The sequence below is a fragment of the Astyanax mexicanus genome, chromosome 5 (assembly GCF_023375975.1).
Source record: "Astyanax mexicanus isolate ESR-SI-001 chromosome 5, AstMex3_surface, whole genome shotgun sequence".
Classification (NCBI taxonomy): Eukaryota; Metazoa; Chordata; class Actinopteri; order Characiformes; family Acestrorhamphidae; genus Astyanax; species Astyanax mexicanus.
The window spans coordinates 2,590,486-2,603,185 of NC_064412.1; the positions used below are offsets into that span (position 1 = coordinate 2,590,486).

Sequence of the window (12,700 nt, forward strand, 5' to 3'; positions counted from 1 at the left end):
ATCTATGTTGGTTAACTAAATAAAATTTGGATTTTTAATATTTTTTTCATGCTAAACCATGAACGAAAAGAATCGGTTCGCTGTTTTTACAGAACCGATTCAGAGAAATGATTCACTCGCGAGTTCAGTAGAGCGTCACCGCAGAGTGGCAGGGTGGTGAGTCGACTCATGTGATTCACTCAGTTGCAGAGCTTCAGATAAGCAGGAGCGAAGTTCCCTGTGGGTGTGGGATGGAGGGATGGAGGGATGATGATGAATGGAGAGATGGAGGGATGGAGGGATGGAGGGATGAGTTCCTAAGATAAAGATCTCGACATAATCCGGGTTATTATGTTATTTTAATATATAGATTCAGAGATAGATCTGTGGAGTAATCTTAGGGCTGTATCTTATTTACAGAGATCAGAGGCGCCGCGTGATAGATACTCTGTTACTGTGTGTGTGCGTGTGTGTGTGTGTGTGTGTGTGTGTGTGTGTGTGTGTGTGTGTGTGTGTGTGTGTGATGGCTGGTGTGTGAAGCTTCACATTAATCCTCATCCAGCAACATTAGCTGAATGGTAAGTTCTATAGAGTTTATTTAATGGCATTCAGCACGATTGATCCTCTTATTTTATCCCAAATAGCGAAAGAACGTTGAATCAACGTTTATTTTTCTGTATCTAATGCATTGAAACAGTTGCATTGCATTGATTCAACGTTATGGTTTTATTTATATGGTTTTGTATTAAACTTTACTTACATTAAATAGATTTTAAATGCATTTCGTTTTGTATTTTATTCTTAATGCATGTACTGTGTTGGTCTTGTAGTGTAGAAATTAACATTTAAAAGATGTTATTATCTGTGGCAAGCCTCAACCATTGTCAAAACATTTAAATGAACGTTGAATCAATGTCAGAACTTCATCATTAGCAACCATTGTTGCATGTTAGACAATGTTAAATAAAGGTTGTTTTTATAGATGTAATGCAACCAAAATATTAACATTTATTCAATGTTGTTTGCTATCAGCAAGTAATTATTTTTGGATAAAATCTCATTTTAAATAGATGCATATTAGTGTTAAATAAAGGTTTTTTAAGGGTTAAAATATATAATGCAACCACAATATTAACATTTATTCAATGTTATTTGGTAATAGTGGATTGTACAGAAGCTGTGTAAATGCTTCAATGGAAAAAATATCGTAAAGTGTTGACTTATTATCTCAAAATAAAGATTTCCAACACAGAAAAAGGATGTTGAGTCAATGTTCCAGCTCAGCCATTTAAATCATTCAAATGAACGTTGACTCAATGTCATTATTTCAACATTATCATAATCATATCATAATCATGAATGTTAGTGTTAAATAAAGTTTTTTTAGGGGTTAAAAGATATAGTGCTACCAAAATATTAACATTTATTAAATGTTATTTGCTATCAGGGATATCTCATTATTTTAAGATAGTAAGTAATTAATTTTGGATAATATCTCAAATATGAGATTGAACAGAAGCTATTTAAAGGCTTCAATGGAGAAAATATTGTAAAATATTGACTTTTTATCTCATAAAAAAAGATTTTCAAGATACCAAAAGGACGTTGAATCAATGTTCCATATCAACCATTCAAAACCTTTAAATGGACGTTGACTCAATGTCAGATTTTTTTTTAACATTTACAACTAGTGCCGCCCTTTTTGTGTTGAATAAAGGTTGTTTTACGGTTTAAAAGATCTAATTCAACCAAAATTTTAACATTTATTTAATGTTATTCAATTTAATTATTTTTAGATGTTATCTCATTATGAGATATTAAGTCATTACTTAGAGGTAATAGCAGATTGTACAGGAGCTGTAATGTAAAGGCTTCCATTGAGAAAATATTGTAAAATATTGACTTATTAACTTATAATAAAGATTTCCAAGATACCTAAAGAACGTTGAATCAATGTTCCATCTCAGCCGTTCAAAACGTTTAAATGAACGTTGACTCAATGTCAGAATTTTAACATTAACCAACGATGCCTGTAAGGCAATATTTAATAAAGGTTTATTTTAAGGTTTAAAAGATGTAATGCAACTAAAATCTTAACATTTATTCAATGTTATTTGCTATCAGGGATATTTAGTTATTTTGAGATAGTAAGAAAGTATTTTTAGATAATATCTCATATATGAGATTGAACAGAAGCTATTTAAAGGCTTCAATGGAGAAAATATTGTAAAATATTGACTTATTATCTCAAAGATTTCTAAGATAGCAAAGAAACATTAAATCAACGTTCCATCTCAACCATTCAAAACCTTTAAATGAACGTTGACTCAATGTCAGAATTTCAACATTTACAACCAATGATGCCTGTTAATGTTAAATAAAGGTTGTTTTAAGTTTTAAAAGATCTAATGCAACCAAAATATTTATTCAATGTTATTCAATGTATTATTTTTAGATTTTAAGTCATTATTTTAGGTAATTGTAGATTGTACAGAAGCTATTTAAAGGCTTCCATTGAGAAAATATTGTAAAATATTGACTTATTAACTTATAATAAAGATTTCCAAGATACCTAAAGAACGTTGAATCAATGTTCCATCTCAACCGTTCAAAACGTTTAAATGAACGTTGACTCAATGTCAGAATTTTAACATTAACTACTGATGCCTGTAAGGCAAAATTAAATAAAGGTTTATTTTAAGGTTTAAAAGATGTAATGCAACCAAAATCTTAACATTTATTCAATGTTTTCTTTTTCTGAGATACTAAGTAATTCATCATTTTTAAGGGAAAAAATATAGTGAAATATTGACTTATTATCTCAAAATAGAGACTTCCAAGACAGGAAAGAGACTTTGAATCAATGTTCCATCTCAACCATTTCAAACCTTTAAATGAACGTTAAATCAATGTCAGAATTTCAACATTTACAACCAAGGTAGTTTTAAAGTTAAAAAATTATAATGCAAGCAAAATATTAACATTTATTAAATGTTAATTGCTTTCAGGGATATCACATTATCTCATGATTTCTTTTTTAGATAATAACACATTATGTTAGTTATATTAGTGTTAAATAAAGGTTGTTTTAAGATGTAAAATATATAATGCAACCAAAACATTAACATTTATTAAATGTTATTTAAAATAAAGACTTTTGAGATAGCAAAATGACATTGAATCAACATTCTTTTTTCAGTAACTAATGCACTAAATAACATTAATCTCAGACGTCAGATTGTATTTATTTGTGTACTTCAATTTTACATTGATTCAACACTACGTTTTTATATGTATGGATTGTATTAATGTTTCATTATATTAAATATGTATGTATTGTTGGTATTCTATTCTTATAGCCTGTACTGTGTTGGTCTTGTAGTGTAGAAAGGGACATTTATAGAATAATTATTATTAATATTAATATTATTGTGTGGGGAGGACATTAAAAGATGTAATGCAACTGAAACATTGAATCAACGTTCATTTTTCCATCACAAATGTCAGATTTGATTTATTTTTTTCATGTTGATTCAACTCTTGATTCAAATCTTTCAACTACAAACAACATTTCTCCCAAATTCTGAATAAAAATATTCTCATTTAGAGCATTTATTTACAGAAAAAATGAGAAATGTCTGAAATAACAAAAAAGATGCAGAGCTTTCAGACCTCAAATAATGCAAAGAAAAAATACAAGTTCATATTCATAAAGTTTTAAGAGTTCAGAAATCAATATTTGGTGGAATAACCCTGGTTTTTAATCACAGTTTTTTTCATGCATCTTGGCATCATGTTCTCCTCCTCCACCAGTCTTACACACTGCTTTTGGATAACTTTATGCTGCTTTACTCCTGGTGCAAAAATTCAAAGAGTTCAGTTTGGTGGTTTGATGGCTTTTGATCATCCATCTTCCTCTTGATTAAATTCCAAAGATTTTCAATTTGCTAAAATGTGTGTGTGTGTGTGTGTGTGTGTGTGTGTACTTGTGCAGATGGCTGGGAAAAAAGCAAGACGTGATGAGATGCAGAAGCTCGAATTAATCAGCACTGAGGAGAGAGTCTCTCTGGTTGGCAGTGGTGAGTTAAGCTGTTTTATAAACTGTTTCTGCATAAATACATAAATAATGTTTTATAATCTCTTTATTCTGGACTGTAAGTGTTTATTTGCTCAATATAAAACGCTTAATTTAGAATAAACATAAATATCATTCATAGAGAAAGACTTTGTAGACGTTTTGTTAAAACGTCTACAAAGCTCCCCTGTTGGGAATCTTAGTATTGCTAAAGCCTAATAGCAAAAAAAACGTTGAATAAACGTTACTGTTTTGGCTGTGTTTTGTCTTTTAAGCTTAAAAATGGGAAAAAAACCTTAAAACCTTGATTTTGCTAATTTTGCTATTTATTCATTTAGTCACAACCTACCATAGAACCAACACAGGTAGAGGCTATAAGAATATCATACAAACTGGGGGTGGGCGATATGGCCCTAAAATAATATTCTGATATTTCATGGTATTTTTTCGCAATAATGATTGACATCTTGGTGATATGACAATACACTACTGCAACAAAATGAAAATTAAATCGTATTATTGCATACAATATGATATGGCACACAGATGTCAATGATCAAGAATATCATGATACTAATAATGATAATAATGCCTCCATATGAATATCTCCATATATCCATATAGCCTTGCTCTCTCGGGGCTCTGGCAGCTGATGGCAAGCTGCATGACTGGGATTCGAACCGGCGATTTCCCAATCACAGTGAAGCCCTGTTTTTTTTTTTTCTTTAATTTTCATAGTCCCCTGCATTGGGAAAACCATGATTTGTCTGGAATGGAAACTGCGAAGATATTTTTGAGCTTAAACTATTTTTTATATCTATATATTTATATATTTAGCGCTTATGTTGAATCACACCAGATACAACATACATTAGGATCTCATTAGATTAAATCTTTCATACCTGGCGCTCCGCCGAACCTCACGGCTGTCGCGTGAGCCGTGTTTTTATTTCCTCCTGGAAAGTGATATATTTCTCTAAGTCTGAAAATGTACAATATGTTCATGTTCACAAATAGATGCCTCAGAACTTTCTGAGCAAATTACTTTTTACCCACTTTTGTGAATTATTCAGTTCAGAAGGGGGGAGGGAGGAGAAAAAATCAGCCAATACAGCCCAAAGCCATTTTCATTTGTCTTTCTCCTTTTCTCTTTTATTCCGAACTAACAATGCAGATTCCTGTACGGAAAAACGCGTCCCGTGTGTTAATTAATCATAAGACATTAAATGTTAAATAAAAGAGAGAAAAAGAAGGGTGAATAATTCATTTTGGGATAGGTGGGAGAAAAATAAACAGGCCCGCTCAGCCAAGGCCATAATTCATTAATAGTTTTTATTCCGATCTGTCTGAGAGAGGCAGATTCATTATTGAGTGATTTCTGGGCTTTGAGACCGGTGGGTGAGCAGGAGGGTTATTTCAGAGAGGATCTGGCCACCATGTTTTGAGAAACATTTGCTCGGGGACAAATACGCATCTGAAGCCAGAATGAGGCAGCGCTGCTTTGTTCCTCCTGCGTTCACGTTAAATATGCACGTGTTTGTTGATGCATCGTGGAGAAGCGTCTTTGTTCTGGCTGCTATTGATAAGATTTAACGTCAAGAGGGTTTTTATGAGTAAATAATATCACTGTCTCTGATCTGATATTTACATTTAATTGAATTTAGTTAAGGTTTTACAGTATTTCAGGATATTTTTTGACTTATAATATTCGTTACTACACTAGTGGTGCTGGTGGTGGTAAATTTCCCATTTAGCAACCTTACTGAAGCTCAGCAATTACCTTTGTTCTACCTGTGTTGTGTTCTATACCTGGCAACACATGATGTGGAAATGGGGCTGGGGGAATGAATGGCGTTAAGCAGATTCAAAGGCTAAATCCCACACAGATTAGTGTGACACACCACACAGTTCAAATAAGAAAATACTGAAGGTGTACTAAAACGTATTTGTTCATTTCAAGATTGTACCACTGCAACAACATAAATATTACAGTTGTATTTAGTATGATTATTTAGTATTAAATTAGTATGAAAAAAAAAATAAGTATAACAAAACTAAAAATCAAACAAACAGGGATGCACCAATGTGGGAAATCTGGGCTGATGCAATATTCAATATTACACATATAAATATATATGCAGATGTCCATGCCGTTATACACATTTATAAGTTACAGAAAGATTAGACACACACAGCTACATAGCTTTAGCGAGCCTCCTAAAAGTAGCAAAGTCCCAGCACTCAGCTCTAGCAGTCTTGGTCTTGGTTTTGACTCTGACTCAGCTCTGAAGGTATTGGTTTTGGTTTTGACTCGGACTTGGCTCTAAAGGTATTGGTCTTGGTTTTGACTCAGACTCAAGTCTAGAGGTCTTGGTATAGGTTTTGACTTGGACTCAGCTCTAGTGGTCTTGGTTTTGACTTGGACTCAGCTCTAGTGCTCTTGTATTTGACTCTGATTCAGCTCTTAAGGTATTGGTCTTGGCTTTGATTGGACTCTGCTCTAGTGGTCTTGGTTTTGACTCAGACTCAGCTCTAGTGGTCTTGGTTTTGACTCAGACTCAAGTCTAGAAGTCTTGGTATAGGTTTTGACTTGGACTCAGCTCTAGTGGTCTTGGTTTTGACTCAGACTCAAGTCTAGAAGTCTTGGTCTAGGTTTTGACTTGGACTCAGCTCTAGTGGTCTTGGTTTTGACTCAGACTCAAGTCTAGAGGTCTTGGTCTAGGTTTTGACTTGGACTCAGCTCTAGTGGTCTTGGTTTTGACTCAGACTCGGATCTAGAGGCATTGGTCTTGGTTTTGACCTGAACTCAGCTCTAGTGGTCTTGGTCTTGGTTTTGACTCTGACTCAGCTCTAGTGGTCTTGGTCTTGGTTTTGACTCAGACTCAGCTCTAAAGGTATTGGTTTTGGTTTTGACTCGGACTTGGCTCTAAAGGTATTGGTCTTGGTTTTGACTTGGACTCAGCTCTAGCGGTCTTGGTTTTGATTTGGACTTGGCTCTAGAGGTACTAGTCTTGGTTTTGACTCTGACTCAGCTCTGAAGGTATTGGTTTTGGTTTTGACTCGGACTTGGCTCTAAAGGTATTGGTCTTGGTTTTGACTCAGACTCAAGTCTAGAGGTCTTGGTATAGGTTTTGACTTGGACTCAGCTCTAGTGGTCTTGGTTTTGACTTGGACTCAGCTCTAGTGCTCTTGTATTTGACTCTGATTCAGCTCTTAAGGTATTGGTCTTGGCTTTGATTGGACTCTGCTCTAGTGGTCTTGGTTTTGACTCAGACTCAGCTCTAGTGGTCTTGGTTTTGACTCAGACTCAAGTCTAGAAGTCTTGGTATAGGTTTTGACTTGGACTCAGCTCTAGTGGTCTTGGTTTTGACTCAGACTCAAGTCTAGAGGTCTTGGTCTAGGTTTTGACTTGGACTCAGCTCTAGTGGTCTTGGTTTTGACTCAGACTCGGATCTAGAGGCATTGGTCTTGGTTTTGACTTGAACTCAGCTCTAGTGGTCTTGGTCTTGGTTTTGACTCTGACTCAGCTCTAGTGGTCTTGGTTTTGACTCAGACTCAACTCTAGTGCCTTGGTTTTGACTCTGATTCAGCTCTAGAGGTATTGGTCTTGGTTTTGACTCGGACTCGGATCTAGCGGTCTTGGTCTTGGTTTTGGTCTTGGTTTTGACTCGGACTCGGATCTAGCGGTCTTGGTCTTGGTTTTGACTCTGACTCTGCTCTAGAGATATTGGTCTTGGTTTTGACTCGGACTCAACTCTAGAGATATTGGTCTTGGTTTTGACTCGGACTCGGCTCTAGAGATATTGGTCTTGGTTTTGACTCGGACTCAGCACTAGCAGTCAGCATGCACTGTACAGTATGTTGAGTTTTAGTAAAACCTCAGTATAAATTAGTGTTTTTTACTGACAGAAACGCTGTTTCCTCAGATTCTCCAGGTCAGAAAGTGATGGACTCGGCTCCAGAGAGAACTCTGCACAGACTCAGTACCATATCTGAACACGATTCAGATAATAAAGCAGATCCAGGACCTGCTGGACCCTCTTTCTCCTTGTGCTCGGTGGATAAATACAGCATCGACTCGTCCTCCACCAGCTCCCTCTCTGACTCCCAGGATGCTGACGGTGAGTGATGGGCTTTACAGCAGGGTAGGTACTTTTAATGTTAAAAATTAAGGTTCAAATTTTTTATTTGGACACACTTGGATTTTTTTCACATTGTAAATTTATTATTAAATACTTTAAATTTACTATTAAATCTATACAGAACACACATGCTGAATTATTTAAGAAAAAAAGGTTTAAACAAACCAGAATATGATTTATTTATGCTTATTTAGATTATTTAGTTTATATACTCACTTCTACATTATTATATTAGTATTTTGTAATTAGCCGTTATCTCATTTTTTAATCATAATTCTGTGATTTTAAAACAAACGTTCACTTTTATAAATTATATATGTATTTTTAGTTTAAAAATTGACAGAAGAAGAGGTTATTATCTTGTCACCATCATTGTCACCAGCGTGGAATGTGTGTGTATTTAAGCTCCTGGTTATTTAAATGTGTGTATCGTTCAGAATGAAGAAATATGAGGGACACTGGCCATACCAGTGGAAAAACTATTAAGTAAATTAAGCAGCATATTCGATTAAGCTGACATACTTAGATGCATGAATAATGAATGATCCGAGCGCTGAGCATCACTCTGCGTTTATATTATGATACAGCAACTTCTGCAACTCAGATTCTGGGTATGGATGCAGTTTTATAAAGTACTGTGATGTTTAAAACTTAAAGACAAAATAAGAAAATATAAACTAAATAAATTAATAAAAATGTGAGTGGAAATAAAGTAAATATGGAATGCATTTTAGGGAAAAATAAAATTGATTTTATAGTGCCCTGGCAAGAATCACACAAGCCAAATTAATCCATACTGTACAAATAATGCAACAGCCTGTTTAATCCAAAACTAAAATTAGTACCGTTTTCAATTTTCATGACATATCTACCAAGGCATTTAATATTACTTTAATATAATACATAAAAATGCATCTGGAAAAAAAATCTGGTAAAATTATACTAAGTTTATATTTATATTATATTTATAATATATTTGATATATTATTCATGTATTATGTAACTCACAAAAACCTGTTATTGTAATAATATTACACATTCTCAACACAAGGATATCAAATTACCTAAAAATAACACAAACAAAAAAAATGATATTTAACTCACAGATTTTATTGAAAATTGATTACAATTGATTTTATAGTGAACTGTCACAAACACCAAATGAAACTATATATATATTATATATATATAGATATATATAAAATGGAACAATAAACATATACACGTAAACAAAATAATTGTACAATTTAAATTTTTCGTTACATATCTATCAAAGGCAGGCATTATCTGGATTTAACAGAATATATATCACTATAAAAAAACTCACAAAAATCTGATACCTTAATAAAATTAAAATTCTCTATATTCTAACAAATTCTATTTAATAAACACACTGTACATTTCACACATTTTTATATTTTTAATTGTATTTTTATCTTTTGCACTGTTTAAAAAATAAAAACACAAAACAACCAACAGTATACATTATTATAATATGCAGTGCAGGTAGAGGCAAAAATATATATATATTCTAATTCTAATTCAAATTTTTATATAACAAACATAATTGCTTTATGCCAATTTGCAAAAATTCTACATGGGTTGAGCTTCATAATCCAAATTGCAAAGTTATATGGCTCGACCCAAAAAATAAAAGTAAATGGAATTTTGAGAATATGCCTTATGGTTCTGAAGTTATGGCTTCAAAAGTATAATGCTTTGCTATAGCGCCACCATCAGGCCAATGAATGTCATTTTTGGTAGTTAAGCTTTTTCACACCTACTGTACCTTGTAGCCGTGTTTGGTGTTTCTAGCCTTTATGGTCCTTTCTCCACATCGCGTTTTATAAGGATATGTATAAGGATTATAAGGAAGTTAGTTGTCTCAAAACTATAAATTAATTGTAGATTTATTAATTTTATTTAATCTCGTCTTTTAGTGTGAAAGCTTTTCCCTCATGGTAACTACTTGGTGACCCTTTGATGAGGCGTAAAAAAGCGAAAGATCTCCGATAAAGATGGATGGTAATTGATTAGACCTCCAAACAGCTCCCTGAGTTCCCTCTCTCTTAGGGAAGGAAAGGTGATTCTTTAAATTATGCATGTGTAAAGAAATGCCATGGGAGAGAGCAGAGGCTTTTAAAATGTTATAAACAAGAGGTGCAGACAGACAGCGGGTCATTAAGGGCCTGTGAGTGTCTCTCTCTCTCGCTGTGAGACAGAATCCCGGGGTAGGAGTTCTTCAGAGAAGCTTTTAGGGTTTATTACACGTGTGAGGGAGTAGCTGAAGTTCTCCTCACCGTTTAAAAGTCGCTGAAGACGTTCTGTCTCAACTATTTAATGACACGTATAAAGAAGGGAATTCATGTAGAGTTTATCTCTTTTTGCTGCAGTAAAGTCTCTACTTTTACTCTCTGTGCCCTTTTGTACACCCTACGAAAGGTGCATCTCGATGCTTATTGCTATCTTATTAACTCTTGATGAGTTCAGCGCAGCTGTTAACTAAAAGCCTGAAATCCAGGTGACTCTACCAGCAGAGATGTGTAAAACTGTCTAATCTAAGCAAGAGGAGCTACTTTTTGAAAAATGTTAAATATAAAACATATTCTATTTTTTTTTCCTTTATAGGTAGGGTGTACTTAGTTTTAATCTACAATGACAAACTGTAATGCAGAGCAGGCAGGATGCAAATGAAAGTCTGTTTTATTTCTTAACATTTCAAAAACAACAAAAACTAAGACAAATAAATAAACACTAAGACTAAAAAAACAAAGACTATAAAACAAACGACTAAACCAGGTCTTAACAAACAAAGAAGTGAAATTAACAAACAAAGAATCAAACAGTATAAAGAAAACAAACGGGAACTCTGTAGACAAAAACACAGATTAACATCCAGACAGGGTTAAACAGCACAGCGTCAAACAAAAGCACGACAGAGAACAAAGGAGCACATGGGGTATTTATACACAGGCACAGACAAGAGACACCTGTGGAAGTAACAAAGGGGTGGGGTTACAAATGAGACAGGAGGGGTTACAGATGACAGGACATGTGCATAAAAAACAGAACATGGGGGAGAAAACTAAACAGACTGAAAAACAGGTCAGAAACAGAAGGAACAGAAAAGGAAACACACAAGACATACAAAGGCTAAAGGTGTGAAACAAACATTATAAAACAATGAAAAAACTCTCAATACTGTATATGGTGCGTCCAAACCACTTTTTTTTTTTTTAAAGCTGGCTGCTGGTATGCTCACTCTGTGTGCATTTATCATTCTGATCACGCTATAAAAGTTCCTGCTGACTAAACTGACAAACTGCAAGTCAACATTCATTACCGTCCATTAGGACGCATCGAAACAGCCCACCATTCTCGCTCGCAAAAGCCATGAATAAGGAATAAGTTCCTTACTTATTGCTTACAAATCCCATAATTACCTTGCTCTTCTTTGTCAATCAGATGCCTGTGCGGGGATCGTCCTCAACTGCCTCTTCTGCCGCTTCTACGACCTGTGCGTCATGCTGCCGGAAACCTGCGAGAGAGCCGTCAGCCACGTCTGCCCCGCCTACCAGTATCTGGTGGCGCCGTTAGAGCCGGTCCAGAGCAGCGACTGGAACTGCAACTGTGACTTCGACTGCGGCCTGTTCGACGCCTGCCAAGAAACCAGCGAGTGTCTGGAGCTCGCCATGGAGCTCTCGGAGATCTGTTACCGCTAATGCTAGCGCTAACGTCAAAACGAGCCAAAAGCGAAGCGAGAGCTGAAGACTGAAGAGGCGGTGAGCCGTACGGTGAGCGTGGTCTTCCAGAGTCCAGTCCAGTCCAGAGCCAACACAGTGGACGATGGTACCAACTGATGAATTCACTCCTAACCAGAAAAAGATTGTCAACATCCAACTTTAGCATCCAACATGAACTTTACATAAAAACACAACTATGCAGACTGATCTTTTTTGCTGATCGCAATCGTCTCTAATATGGTTGGGATGAAATATCGATATTACAATATACTGTATTGCAGGGGTCGGCAATAGACAAGCATGAAACATCTGGCCTGTAAGGTTGCTTGAACTATAATGAACGATAATAATAAAATAAAATAAAATAAAATGCTTCTCTGGTGAGCTTTTGTTTACATTCCTGCCCTGTCTCTCTCTCTGTTGGGCTTGACATGACTTTAGTTTTCGCCCGTTCTCGTTTTTCCAACCGTTCTCGTTTTTCCGCTCCCTGTCTCCTTATAAGGGCGTTTTTTTTCCCCCGGATGTGTCCCAATTCACTAGTCAAGGCAGCAGTAGTGTATTGGACCGCAATCTTAAAAAAAATCTTTAAAAATATCTGGTCTGCAGCTAAACCTAATTTCTGATCCCCGCTGTATTGCATGGTTTTCGTTTGCAGTATATTATCAATATTTGGCAACAAATTCACGGCACACTCACTAAAAGTTTACTAAAAACTCTTAACTTTCTAAACTCTAAGACCTGCAATTAGTCTTATTTCTTAA

The 12,700-nt window shown here is 35.0% G+C and overlaps 1 protein-coding gene across 1 annotated transcript; it reads left to right on the forward strand.

Moving 5' to 3' along the window:
• Positions 1-270: 270 nt before the first annotated feature.
• On the forward strand, positions 271-12,275 carry mdfic2 (MyoD family inhibitor domain containing 2). The gene is made up of 4 exons (XM_022667726.2): positions 271-557; positions 3,974-4,058; positions 7,981-8,175; positions 11,662-12,275. The coding sequence occupies exons 1-4, from the start codon at positions 555-557 to the stop codon at positions 11,916-11,918; spliced, it is 540 nt and encodes a 179-aa protein (XP_022523447.1). The 5' UTR covers positions 271-554; the 3' UTR covers positions 11,919-12,275.
• Positions 12,276-12,700: the final 425 nt, after the last annotated feature.